Genomic DNA, 15,187 nt, shown 5'->3' on the forward strand with positions numbered 1-15,187 from the left:
GCTCGCACCACGCCATTTCCCTCGCGTGACACGATTCAACGTCTAATACGACGCAGCACTGAGAGTGAGACACTAGAAATGACGCGAACGATACCGTGTCAACAACGAAGGCGCTCGGCGTGGCTCGGCCGGTAACAAGCCGGCACGTTTAATTGAAAACGAGACACGAGGTCGGCGCTCTTACATTTCCCTTTATTCGTCCACCTCCGTTCTATGGAAAACAGTAGGCAGTGCACGAATGCACAAGCGCACGAACAATCTGTCGCACGAGACCAAATGAAGACTAATAGAAGAGAATAAGAGTAATAGGTAAGAACATGGCCATTACCTGGCTAGAATGTATTGCTAATTGCTGAGTACTGAAGGTAACGTGAAACAAAAGGTTACGAAGAGTAACGAAAGATCGTACATACCGAGAAAGATATCCTATCGTAAGGCAATGATGTATAAAACTTCACTAAGTAGTACCAAAGTGAACCACCAGAGGGTAGGAGACACAAATATTTACATTGGAAGGTCAAGATGTGAAGAAAAAGTACGTAAAACGTCGCACAAGTATTAAGTATAAGGATGATGAAGTCCTCTGTGTGGGGGATGTCCGGATGCCAGTGGCCACAAAATACGAAAGGGGGACGATCAGAAGATGAGGCCGATGGAGGTGGCGTCGGCGGGGCTAGTTCCCCACGCTTCACTGCGCATGCAGCGCTCGAGCCGTCGAGTCGAGCGTCGCTCGTAGTGCTCCGCGCGCTCCGGTTCTCGCTCTGGCTCCCCGAGAGTCCGACCTGGCTGTGAGTCCTGAACGCAGTTTAAAATCGATGCTTCTCGCAGGTTGGAGTCAGTCTGCGAGAGGCTTCCGCGCGTGCAACATCCCCGAGCCGCGGCACGAGTTACACGGATGTCTCTTGGAAACGCGGCCAAATGACAGGGTCGCCAACTACTCAAAAGAACAATGAAATACGCGATCCGAGAGAGACGCCAATATCGCGGGCTACACACGTCACAAACGACTTACAACTTGTTCTCGTAGAATCCACGCGTTCAGGGGTACGTCGGATTCAAACGGAGGATACGACGACCCAACGACCCGACGACCCCCCTATTCCTCTCCGTCATCCTCCTGATCCCGAATACGGCATCCGCAAACTTTGCGCGTAACGAGGCGACGGCCTGATAAAAGTTTCGCACCTTTCTGGAAGAGGTGCGCGGGTCCAAGAGGAAGAAACACAGGGAGGGCCAACAAAAAGATAAAAGACAAAAGATACAGGCGGAAAAAGAAAAAGAGAGACAGAGGGAGAGAGTGAAAGAGGGAGAATTTCTTGCTTCCCTGCCTGGCTGCCTGCCGACGCTTGGTGAGTATTTATGCATTCGATTATCCGAACGCCTCGGCAACTTGACGAGGGTATCTTCCTTCGGGTTTCCTGCCCCGAGTTTCGAGTAGATACCACGCGAATCTCCTTCAGGAGTCTTGGTCCCGTCGAGTCCCTTTTCATTGCTGCGCACTTATGTGGCTGTGGGCCTCTCTCCCAGTGCTATATTCTATATATATTATTTTGCAACCATTCGCAAATATTATCAATTTATCACCTACCCCCATCCATATTATTGTTTATGAGTGCTTGGCATTTTTTTTGTATATGTTTCCTAATACTTAATACACACTGAAATCTTTAGATCTTGTTTTGTGCTTTTTTTTCATTTGCGCGTAATTAACTTTATTTTATCCGACTTGATATACCTAGTCTGTCGCAACTATTTTTACTGTACATACTGTACTATCTGTATATCGAAGGTACGATCGTGCTACGCTAAAAGGTTTGACTGTATTGCCAACGTTATGGGGTCTCATGAATTTTTTTCTGTCACGCTACTTTAATCCACTATCGTTATGTCGACTATCGACTGCATTTTTTTTTCTTTCGTGACTTATTGGATTTTTATTATACGCGTGCGTATTGTGTGAATCCGAACTGAAAATTCGTTGCGTTACCTCCGACGTTGACACGTTCCTGCACTTGGGACGACGGTATACGAAATTCCATTGTGAAATTTCAACTATGACGCTGAATAAAATCCTTTGTTCGATCCAATGAACCCTTTCACGTGCTTTCGATAATTAGCTTCAGCTTTTTCACGTTACACGTGCACTCTACTCCAGCTTATCGGCCAATATCTATACAGGCATCTAAACTATAACCAATATTTACAACTGGTTAATGTATGTAAGAGAGCTGCATACACATTTAATGTTAATTCTGTTTTCCCCGGAGGAAACTTTGTTAATTAATTGCTAGAGAAATATATATATCTAGATACCTGTCATATAGCTAATCGGCGGGAAATTCAACGAGACGCAATCACTTGACGTGTTTTCCATCGTATCGTCGTAAAACTGTAAAAATATTAATTTTACTCAACCATCGCCTATTACACGAGCAACTACACGTAGGAGGGAAATATAAGATAATATGTCCGTTAGCTCAAATTACGAGTAACGAAATATTTCACATTCGTAATAATTTATACAAAAAGTCGAAAATACGAAAATGAAATTCTCCAACGTCGTTAAAACATTTAACATTATTTTTCGAATGAAGTACTGGAGTGTATAACGATGTATGTTTCTATATATATATATACAAATACATATAGTATGCATATCACAGTATGGAATCATAACGAAACAGACCAGAATTTCATTTCAGTGACGACATAATTAACCCAACGAAAAAATCTCATATTTTTTGAATTTTTCTATCTCCATAGGCGCATTCATGGTCGAATGCATTTTTGCAGATGTGCACCACATTTGCATACAACGGCATTCAGCCTTCGATTTAAAGACACCGCGTAACCTGGATATTCGCTCAGACGTTAAAAACGCAATTTATTAAAGAATATACATGTTTTCAACGTTGACGTGAAATAATTGCACTGTGTTTTACCCGACAGTGAATCTAACTGATGCCAGTCGTACAGAGGAGTACCCGTAGTACGTATAGTGATGGTGGATGGTGATGGCGGTTGCGGTAGCCTGTGTAGCCAAGCGAAATCGAGCATACCTACGAGTGCTGGTCGAGAGAACGCCTCCATCGTGAAAACTTTTGGAATTAAATATTTTAACGACGCATTCACACCGCCCGTTAAGCTTACGAGCGCGGCGATACCTTCAGGCAGTGAATTTTCCAACTGAAATAATACACCCGATAAAGCGTTAAAGTGGCCCAAGTGATTTTCGTGACCCACCACTGTTGCCCATATACCGGACGTAACCTATTAAACAGGTAAATAATTATTGATACATGGAAATTGTTACTTTGAAATGTCCAACGATATTCAAGTGAATTTTATACGATATAAAGTGACGCGGTTCAGTGAAGTGGATGGAGCGTCAATGAAAGAGTGTCGTATGAAAAAGGATTGAGGACAAAGGGTCGAGGGTTTGAAAGCATGAGCTTTCGGTAGGTTAGAGGGTGAAGGGTTTTGCTTGTAGGATGTAGAATGCAAAATACAGAATACTGAATGCAGAAGAGAAGACACGAGCAACAATCCGATACGTGCTTTCGGTTACGGTGATCCTTGCTTCACCCGTGTCGAAGTTCGGGAGTGCTTTGGAAGCCACAGAATTTACTTTAGTCGCGTAAACGTAAATTTAAAGCGGTTTACAGTGCTCTTAGTAAATACCATTTGATTTATCACAAAGTTTGGCGACAGAGTGCTAATGCGTAAATGAAAAATTTTTATCAATTTTTTTTACCTTTTTCTCATCCACTGGCTGGCACAACTTACTACACTGTTATTATACACGAAATATTATTCACGACTTTCCAAGCGCTTTTTCGCACCATTTAAGTGTCATCCAAATCGATAAGGATACGACGATCGTTATAAAAGAACGTGAAGTCATTAGCACGCTTCGGCAGTAAACATGAACTTTTGTCATTGTATTCCCAACACGTAATCGTCATTCGCCTTTAATTTTCCACGGTTTCTCCGACCAGCGTTAACCGATCCCATCTCACCGTGACTTTCATCCTGTTTCCCCATTGCCCTTGTGAATTCCTCCTTGTTCTATCCTTCCCTGGTATGTCTACTTAGAGACTAATTAAATAATCCCTATAATGACTAAGGGCCTACGTATATATTCATATGTTTTCCTTAACAAAGATCACTCAGCAGCCTCGTAGCTTCTCGAAAGTTCAAACTTCCAAGTCACGAGGTCACCTTAACTTCCCTCGCTGCCAGCCTCGCTAACTTCTACCTCGACCTCCTGCCTACTTCGTTACGCCTGCTGACGATATCTTGGGAGCAACTACTTAGCCAGTAGATTGAACACCGTGCACCAAATTGCTTTCGGGCAGGGATTATTTGCATCCTAACCATTTCCAGCGTGCCCTATAAGCATCGCCTAGGAAATGATACATACCCAGGGCGAAACGTTCTTTCCTGGATATATGGCACCTCGTCAGCGCCGTCTGGCCAGCGGCCAATGCCCCGAGTGCTTTAACTGACGGGAGATTCGAGGCAAAACTCCCTGGTGCTGCGCGTTCGAAATTTCGACTGGGCTTTTCTTCTTTTCTAGTAATCTTTTTTTTTAACTTTTATTTCTCCTCCATATTTTTCTCCTTGTTTCTATTCTAGTTTTCTCTTTTTTTTTTTTTTCATTCTCTTCTCCCTTCTTCTCCGCGACTGGTGCACGCTAGCCAACCGTTAAATCATTTCTCATAGAGAGGATTTCATGGCTGACGCTTCGCTTATTATCCACTAATGTCACAATCGTTGCGCAGATCTTTGAGAGATCATTCTTGTAGATATTCAATACGTATATGCATTACGTGTAGCCCTTGACGACCTACTCGCCTGAACTTTAGAGCAATAAATGCGCGTCATAAAGCTCGGTGAAAACTCCACGCTCGATTCGTTTTCATGACACAAATGTAATAGTCACGGTGTGGGAGATGCGATTACGTTAGAACAAAGGGGCACTGTATGACGTAGTACACAGAGTTGGTGCGTTTTTAAGTATCCCTATTCGTTATGCAGGACGACAGAGGGGAAACCTGTGTCGACGGTTCTTGTGAAAATTACCCATTCAGCATGTGAAAAAGGTCCGATGCGAAAGTTGCGTTAAATGTAATTTGGCGTTTCTACCCGTTGAGGTGAAACTAATGCGAGCCGCTGGGAAAAGTTCGTACTCCCCCCCTCACCTCCCCCGCTGGACACCCTACTTAAATATTTGTTTCTCAAACATCGGTCACGCCGAAAAAGTTTGACCTCTTTCGAAAAGCGAAACAAGACCTAGAGGTTTCAAAGGGTATATAGTCCGAGCTAAAACTTAATAGCATATATCTATATACTATAGCACAGTATAAAACCAGAGAGAAAAGACCTAAGGGGGTGTATAGATAGTCAGAGAGATTCCCGTTTCTCGATCTAAAGTTAAATAGCAACGATCCCTCGTGCGATACTGCCCGTTCCATTTTCAAGATCCACACCGGAAGTCTCAGCGATGAAAGATCTCTTACCCCGAGAATGCTGGAGGGTTGCACGCTTCGTTCCATTCCACGGAATCTATGGTTGGCGGGGGGGGGGAGGGGGGTAGTTTGACGAAATTCCCTAGACATCTCGAAGGCATCCAAACAGCTTCTTAGAAAGTAGTGCTGCTGGTTAAAGGGCATTCGATTGCTCTTATACGATCACGTGATTTTCTCACACGGAAAATTGTGGGGGTGGTAATATTTCCACGGCGGACCCGTCTCGAAGTTAATTTCGCGAGCAGAAGAGGCAGAGAAAAGAAAGAAGAGAAAAAGGAATGAGGCAGCAGGTCGAGAAGGGAGTAGGAATATGGGTGGGGAGGGGAGGGAAAGAATGGAAAAAGGTTAAAAACGCGTGCAAAGTAAATAGGGATATATTAGCGGGGTCGGTGGTTGGTACTTTAGAGGGGGTACAGGTCGTGACATTGACGGATGGAGCAGAGAAAGGCATCCCCCATTATGCTACATAATTTACTGCGCCTGGCTCCTACCACGGCAGAGAGCACGGCTGCTCCGTGGAGTTAACCGCCGAGACCGAGGGACGCTTTGATCGCGTCTCCCACTCTCTCTCCCAGCCTCTCCTCGCACCCCGTGAACAATCTCAACGTTTGTATTGCCATGGAAAGTAGGTTATTCCAAAAATTTTACTCCCCGGTTGTTTCTCTCTTTCCGGCGCACGGCCAAAATCAAATTTCCTTTTATTCCCCGAACGTCAACGGCGTCTCTCTCTCTCTCTCTCTCTCTCTCCCATGCTCTCATCCTTTCCTTCATGGCTTCATGCCTTTCGAATCTACATAGGCGCCACTTTGCGCTTCGCTCGTTACGGTCCGAGTCTAGCCGCGTGACGTAGGAAGGGCTGAGGATAAAGCTTTTTTCGACCGCAGACGCCAGACTTTCGCGCGGACGATTCGTAATGGCCCAAATGCGAGATATGGCGCTCTGTTTCATGGCGTGACCACGTCCAGTATAAACGGCCGAAATATTTGGAGCGCGGGACCGCCTTGAAGCCTGCAGCGGTACCGAAGTAACGAGGGACTTGGCTTGGAGCTTGTACGATTAAAATCTACCCAGCAGTTTCTACCTGTAGTAGATAGACCAGCGCTTGAAAACTTTACCTTCTGCATTATTATTATACGTGTATATATATATATTATAGTAATATTTATTTTCTTCGCTAGTCTCACTCTTTTCTATACCTATTTCTATTCTCTGTGAGTTATATGTCTGTACTGTTTTTTTAGGTCTCGCTTTAGAATATACCTATCCGTCTTTTAAGAATTAGACGCTTTTTCTCACCAACGTCCAGCGGGACGTCTATACGGTTCATCGTGCGGGATATTACAAATGGAACTTCGCTTCCTCTACGTAAATATCCCTTATGCGCGCCCTTGGCGGAAATTGATAGCTTATACGGCAGCGCAGCGGTCGCAGCTGCGGACTCGCACCCCAGGATACAAGAACTTTCGTATCGTACGTACCTCCGTTTCTATATCAAATAATACGCAGCTCCACGCTTATTTCATCATTTTACACGCAATTCACGCTCATAGCCCTACGTGCGGCAGCCTTACGTGATGCGAAAATTCACTGTGAATATGATGAAGTAAAGCCGCGCATACCGAGACTCGGAAAAATCTTGTTGGGAGAGAATAGACTGGTGTTCTCGTATAGGAATATAAATAATTCTGAATGTAAAAACGTACCTTGTTGTCTGCTTGATTATTTGATAAAATATGAAAAGACGGCTGTGAATTTTATACGAATAAGAAAAATTGTTATTCACGAAATTATTTACGCCGTAATAATAATTCAATGGCTGCCTGATGCCATTGGATTTACTGTGGCTTAAACAAGTAGTACACTGTACCAGACAGTGGATTAGGGTTGAAAAAAAATATTGTGCACTTAAAGCGCCAGGGTGGTGCCTTTCATTTAAAAGAAGCTTCTTTTCAAAGCTGAGGGGAATCTTTGGCAAAGTGGCTTAACCGGTCATCGAGTACCATCCTGACGTCTGGTGATTAATTACGAAAAGTTCCCTAGGGTTTTTTTTTTATTTTTTACCTAATACGCTTCCCATAGAGCGTTTATGTGTCACGCTCCGAAACCGTTTACGTTCCGCACAGTTTATGAGAATCAGATCTTGCAGCGAACCGTATCGCCGTCGATACTCGAATTTAACGAATTTTAGCGAATTTCATGCAATGCAATTTGCATATAAGATATACTGATACTTTCGTACGTATGCGCGGTTTAAGAATATATACCGAAACACAATAGCCCTGCTTATGTCGCTATACGGTTAGTATAATACACGAACGATAAGACAAAGTAGATAATAATAATAAACGGGAAAATATATAGGTAAGAGGTCGTATATATTTTTCACGCTATCCCAACGAGAAGGTCGTACCATGTGAAATTTCCTTCTTGGCGATGACGCGTGATTCTAGCTCAACGTCTTCGGCGACGTACGTGTGTACGTTAACTCAGCGAAAGTTCTTCCGCCGAGGCGGAGTAATGGCAAAGTCCTCGAGAAACCGCCAAGCCAGGGTGCGATATCGGTTTCTATCTTTCAGGTCTCCAAGTAGCCCCACTACTGGCTGCAATATTCGCAACGAGAACACGTCGTGTTTCATAGAAACTGGCTGGGCCCGTTATCTCAGGCGGGGCGAAAGAGGATGTGGAAGATGCGATGGTAGCAAAGAGGCTGAAGTGAGCCGAGCATAGCATAGGAAAAGCAAAGTGGTTTTCCGTACCATCAGACGCCAAAGTTCCCACCCTTATACGCTGAGATAACTTAAAACCGCAGGGTATGCGATAATAACGACCGATATGTCGAGCCTCGAAGCTAAAGAGCCTCCGTTTCTTCTATATGGGCGCTTTTGCTTCTGATACTTATGATTTTTTTTTTTTTTTTTTTTTCCTTTACAATCCTGGATCCTGCCTTCCACGAATCTTCCGAAACAAACTCATTCTCGAATGTCTTCCGCGCTGGGGACCATAAACCACTCGTGTGATTTACGCCGAAATCCACTCGCCTTTAGTGCCGGCACTCCTTATCATTACGTCCCCATTGTCACATCGAGACTTAACCGGCCGCTCCTACTTTTCGCCCTTATAGATATTCCATTGATTCCCACGCAAAGAATCAGAAAACCACCCGCGCCGTACGCGGTTCAACATTTTTGACAACCTTTGTTTCTCCTATTAGATTTTAATACTTTGACGTTACGCGCTATTTGTTTTTGCCTTGTCGTTCGAACGTATATTGATCTTTGGCAATTATCCTGTTTACCTCGTTCTGGGAGAAATAATATTTCGAGACGCATATGCTTTTTGTCCTATTAAAATAGACTCGAATTTCGCCTCGAACGGAATGGAGAATTTATTTTTAGGCTTCGCGGTGGAAAATCTCTTTTACGTCAAATCCAGTCCCTCGTTTTACCACGTAATATGTATATAAAGCAAACATCGATAACTGTACGTAATACGGGTTTATTTGTCTCCTAAATTTATTATGCTAGAGCGACGAACTTTCACTCTTTATATATAATTAAATGACTAAGGCCCGTGCCGTCGATGTTACCCCTATTGTAGGCAGAGTCTATACAGTCTATCAATTCACGTTTCCCTTTCGCGAAGCTGTACATAATTATTTACGAAAAGCGTAACGGAAACAAAGGGCAACATAATTCCAAAAACCAAATTGGATCCATTTATACATGAACCAGTTATATACTCCAGAAGGGTACGCACATGCGTATTTACGTATATACCTATATGTATACATTATGTATGCATACGTATACAACGCGTGCATAACTCGTCTACTTCATTAGTCATAAGGGCAAACGAGACAAGATCCACAGAAAATACCATTGAAATACAGTACACACTATCCTGGGATATATATACACATATATACAGTACCCAAGGTATTTCGGTTACCGGCAACGAGTAATTAATGCTGTATCAATGACGTCGGTTCTAAGCATGAAACACAATGCGCAAGTATGTATATGGGTATGGACCAAAAATTTTTCTGTGATCTATCATATGCGAAATATATTTGACACTCGGAAAACTAGGTAGCGACGATGTACTCAAACAGTGTCTATGTTAGGACAGTATTTGTATACAGTACCGTGAAAATATACCGGGTGTAAATACGTATAAATATGACTTTCATACGTATATATAATTATATATATAACAAGTATCGCGCGCGAAGTTATATTAATTTTATTCGGACTAACAGAGAATCACGTGTATAACGGACAATTATGACGTAATGACAACGCCAATCTTTCACGTAGACACTCCTCCAATTGGCACAAGATTGATTGAACTATTCGTACACTACGAATATAATACAAGGGATCGAGTATACCTATTGCGGTATATACATACATATACATAGATATAGTATATGGAAAAACAATGCTTGGCAGTTGACGCGTGTCTGAATGGGAATTGGGGGGGGGTTGGAAAATAACGCGGTAGGCCAGGGGTTGACAATGTTTTGTCCTGGGGTGCGTTTATCGGGTAACGATTATATAATGGCCATCGAACTGATATCGATACTTTTAATAATTGCAGCAAAACACAATTCAATCATCCGGTCCATCTGCCGTGCCATTGGAATTGGATTCTTGGTCCTAAGGGCTTTGAAAATTATTCCATTTATTTGGCTGAGAAAATTCTTCGATTCGATCCCTCTCTACATATACAGGGTTTGCAGTTTGTTCGCTCGCTTTTTTTCGAGCGCGAATATTGGAAGCCTGCTCGCTGATCCGGCGTTCCTCGTTGAATATGCCACACGGGGAGTATATAGACGGGATAGACAGGTGGTGGATTATGTACAGGGTAACAATAAAAAACGCGTGCTTCATTCTCACTCAGCGTTCATCCGTTAAATTCGATTGTTAATCTCCGCGGGTGAGATTCAATTATATTACGGGTATCTCGCAGCTTCCCTGCTTGAAATAAGAAATAGGTTTCAGTGGGGTTTATATTGTATACATATATATACATACACAGGATGATATAAGATATACATCTGATGCGATATCCCTGCCACCAAAGTATTTCCGGTTGGATAAAGGAATTTTTGAAAAAAAAAAAAAAAAAACAATAGATCTTTAATCGAGTATCGAATTAAAGGTATATATTCCGGGAAGATCGATAGGGTGCTCTTCCGAAACGATTTTCTGTCGCTTATACCTAATGCAAGCGGTACGTAATCCTGGAAGGATATTATACTAGATTAATTTTTGTAATTTCTTATTTTTGTTGCGGGTATATAAATATCTAAACAGCTCGTGATAACCGTGTGTATATATACTTTCGTATACTGCGTGTATCCAAGATCTTTATTTTCTGCCATGTATACTGCGATCGATAAAATACGTATATAATTGTACAAGGTATAGGCTGGATATTAGGATCTATGATATAAATATATAGGGCCACCAGGAACGTTCCTAAGAAAAAAAAAAAGTGATCCTCTTCCTTATCCCCGATTTCCGTAATAGATCTCCAGACCCTTTCACGTTCCCCCGAGATTCGCGATATTAGTGTATAGCCATGAAGATGTTTAGCGATCATCGAAGCATTCACGATTTCTCGAAATCGTCGAGCGGACGTGGGCTTTCCGCGTGCTCGTTAAACCTATTTCCGGCTGCAGTAAAAAAAGGAGAATTCCAAGAAGAATATAAGGAACGTAGGTTGAAAGTCGATGGTACGGAGGAGCGTGGGAAGGGAGAGGGGGGCGAAGGGAAAAGAAGTAAGAGGCAGACAAATGCGCGTGCGGTTCGGAAAGTAGGTAGTAGAGAGTGTTCGGTAGATCCTATAGTGCTGTAAGGGGTTGACGAAGGGCGCGAAGGAGGGAGGAAAAGACGAGAGGAGGGTAGCCCCTCGCTGTAGGGTGCAAGGTTGGGCTAATTGGGTGGGGACTCGATTACGACTCGGTATTCTACGTTTCTCTAGGCGACACACGTACCACTGGCTGACTGGCCACGGCGGCGTGTGCCAAGAAAAAGAAATAGCCCAGGTCCTCCATCTTGAGTTTAAACCGGTTAAATTTCTAGCGCGGTGTCGCCAACTGTGGATCAGGCTGAAACCACATTGGCCCGTAAGCTGGACACGCAGGGGATTTTAATTTCGCTAAAGCTCGCGAAAGTTAGTATACAGTTTAGATATATGAACCATATATACACTACATTGGATACCTTATACGCGATAGAAAAAAATATCAATAGAGAAATAATACAGAGGAGGAATTTTATGTGAAATATACAAACCGATACAAGAAATTGTAGCCGTTGAGAGCGCATCCCCCTTGCATATTCTGCAGAAAGCATTAAATTCATCCGGAAGATTAATTTACCTTTCCCAGCTGACTAATCGTAGTCGATCCCACTAGCTTGCCTGCTAGAAACGCGATAAATCATCTCGCATGGATTTAAGATTACTGTCATCTTTCGCAGCTTCCAGCCATATGCTACTCTGAAGTCACTCGGCTCCTCGTGGAACATGAAGACTGATCATCAGCCGATATCCGCAAGATTCTGTGCCCTGCTGACTCTGCTAGGGAGCATCGATTGCGTCATGACGCTGGACATACGTGAGTGCAATTTCGTACTGTGTCGTAATCACTCTTTACGATAATACTTAACACCTTGTATATTCCATATTTATTCATACCTCGTCTCCTGCGATACGTCCAATTTTAAGTTTCAGCATACGAGTAGCGAACTCTTGAAAATTCATTTCGCCAACGGACCTGACGCCCTTCCTCTTCTTTTTATACCGGCATTAGCGTACTGTTTAGTTTAATGGCTGCTTTACTGCTGCACGGCACGATGGGAAATAACCTCTACTGGAACGAGCTCGTAAAGACTCGCCAACGGCACATGCGATCCGATCCGATCAATCTTTGCATATATGTATATCAGTCAGTCAGTCATGAACACTGGTCTGGCTATTGACAATCTGCAAAGAGGTCTACCCATAGAGTTAATACAGATAGAGCAGACAAGCCATAGGCTGCTCTGCAAGTCGAAGTATCCGTTCGGTCATAATGAGAAAGAAAGAGATAGCTGAACCCCTTTAGCTATCTGTCTTTGCACCCTGATTTGCATCTATCTCTCTCTTCGCCGCTGTCGCGTTGAGAGCTGGCTTGTCTGCTCTATCTGTATTAGCTCTATGGGTCTATCACGATTTTCATGGTTGTCATAGCGATGTCATAGAGTGCGCGAATACTGCCGACTCGTTAATGGGTCATGGCTGGCTGAGTTGGCGTGTTTAATGTATATCATCGATGCAGAACCATCTGGACACCTATGTTATCCAATCTGCTCGTAACGATCGGTGAACTCGGAACGTCCACGCTCTGGCAGCGTTCATCCAGATCGGATCGTGGGTGCGAGGAAACGGGTAGATACGAACGTCGGTAGGTGGTACCAACCCACGGGAGAAGAAAATTGACTTCTTGACCAACGATAAATCTTGTGGATTATTGAAGTATGGTACCGTGTCGATTTCCGAGAAGATTCTTTTTAGAAACCCCATTGTTTTCTTACCCCTTTATATGGATGGGTTTTTCCTTCTTTTGTGATAAGGCGCGCGCGCAGAAACCTCAAGTCGTCGAATCTTTGCTCTTGGCTTTGAGGATCGTCGATATTTTTCATCCGGAGCAGGTGATCCAAGCTTTCTTTTTTATTTCACCTCGTCCACCCGGAAGATGAGGGTCTCATCAGTCTTACGTAATGACGCACTATTTCCTCCCTTCACCTCGGGGGATCAATTATTTTGAATCTAATACGACAGGATGAATTACTTGGGAAAGCTTTTTTGCTTTGCTACTGTGTCTCTGGGAATAGGGGTTACTATAAACTTCTGATTTTTCCTTATCTATACATATACTTCGCTATGATATGGATCGCACTGTTGGGATAATTATATTAAGTTTCTGAAATACGATTTTTTAAATTAAATCTCGTAAAGATAACCAACTAACCTTTCACCTCATTCGACTTTGGGCGTCCCAGTGACATTATCTTTCAGTCTATAAACTTTTTCGTCTAATTAGGTAACCATGAAGAATTATGGGAAGAACGATTAGACTGCATAAATTTCATGATTAAAATCCATCAGTTTTCGGAACATTTTCCACCGACAGAACGTACCATTGCGAACATCAAAAAAGAAAAGGGTACAATGCAGGAAGGATGAAGGTAAAAGAGGGTGGTCCAGGAGAGAAGCTCCTGTGTAGGTTGTAGGTACAGGAGACGTCTCGGATAAAGGGAGGAAACGCGGACGAAGGGTGATAAAGGGGTGAAAAGGGTATAAAAAGAGAAAAGGAGGAGCGCGGCAGCTTGAGCATAGGCTATTGTTGTAGTTTGCCCGGGCCAAGGGTCTGCTTGTAGCTTTCGTTCCCCTCGTTATGGTAAATGGTCTGTCCTCGAGGTGGGCAAACAGTTACACGGAGATAAGTGCAGGCGGCACACTCGACACCATCTCGAGACGCTTTAAGCACCGTTCTCTGTCGTATGTCCCCACGAGTGGCAGCCACTTGCCACTTGAGTTCACAGACCCACCATCTTGAATGTACTGTCGAAATACTACGTGTCTCAAGACTGGACATTTTCTTGACACTCCTACGTCAAATAATCATTTATTCTCGATATCCACAAGAGCGACGATAACAATTTTACGTATCTTTATTATTCTAATATTACATGTATATACGTCTATAGGATTTTCCCTGATCACAGGTTAGGCTCCGTCCAATCATTTCGATACCGATCTGATTCCGTCTAACCAAACCTTAACGAATGTTGCACCAGGTCTCTTCGACCGCAGCACGTTTGAAAGTACAATTCGATAACGCAAACTTGCACGTGGCTAGACGCTACATGCTGGAGGACTGAGATACCGAAAGTAAATGGAGAAACTGGCCAAATCCCATCACGTAGTATCCGACAGGATTGATACGTGTAAGGCTGGATACGCTCTCCTGCGAAAAGTTCCAAAAGCCAGACCGATACATTGAATAACGTTGGAAATTGAAAAGTGGGTCGAAATTTCAAGCAAGAGTATATACGTACACGTAGCTCGAATATCGCGTCGATAACAAATTAACCAAGTTCAATATTTGACTTGGTAATAATTTTCGTGTTACTTGCGTCGCCTCTGCTATTAGCAGTTGGCTTTACTTATTTCGCGAGAAAATATGACGGGAAACGCTGACGGTGACAGCCGTGAAATTGTTAATGCAGAATACAACCTCCGTTCCCACGGCCAGTCCTCGTCTATTGTTCTTCTCTTGTTCCGTCAGCGTAATCTTTAATTCTTACCTAGACAACGCCGGTTTTAGGTGGCGCGTGGGCCCATTGTGCGCCTGGAAATCTTTGTTCCTTTCCGAATGGAGAGGAAGTGGCGCAAACCTTCTTCGAGATAACCGTATTACTCGGGCATTGTCTTTGGTCAGCCAATTCGAAGTAATGAGACACAGTCAGTTGCGGAGAACAATCGGTTTCTGCTAGCTTCGGATGGTCTAGGCCGTCGCGACGCCTTCCTTACCTACTGCGGGTGCACTGCACTCCGAAGCAGTCACGTCAATCTCATTTCTTACGCTATGATAGCTACTACGT

General features: G+C 43.4%; 1 protein-coding gene across 5 annotated transcripts in view; it reads left to right on the forward strand.

Moving 5' to 3' along the window:
• Positions 1 to 704: 704 nt before the first annotated feature.
• Positions 705 to 15,187, forward strand: part of LOC107263510 (discoidin domain-containing receptor 2) — a 33,454-nt gene continuing 18,971 nt past the window's right edge. For 2 of the 5 annotated variants that reach the window (XM_015730810.2, XM_025080832.1), the window contains exons 1-2: positions 705 to 1,349; positions 12,020 to 12,156. In XM_015730810.2, coding sequence (XP_015586296.1) covers positions 12,066 to 12,156 — 91 coding nt within the window. In that variant the 5' untranslated portion in view covers positions 705 to 1,349; positions 12,020 to 12,065. Of the gene's footprint in view, positions 1,350 to 2,949; positions 3,282 to 12,019; positions 12,157 to 15,187 lie in introns of those variants that run through there. The other 3 variants (XM_025080830.1, XM_025080834.1, XM_025080833.1) reach the window with 3 other exon arrangements.

Source organism: Cephus cinctus, unplaced genomic scaffold, assembly GCF_000341935.2.
Source record: "Cephus cinctus unplaced genomic scaffold, Ccin1 Ccin1_scaffold0153, whole genome shotgun sequence".
In the NCBI taxonomy this organism is placed as follows: domain Eukaryota; kingdom Metazoa; phylum Arthropoda; class Insecta; order Hymenoptera; family Cephidae; genus Cephus; species Cephus cinctus.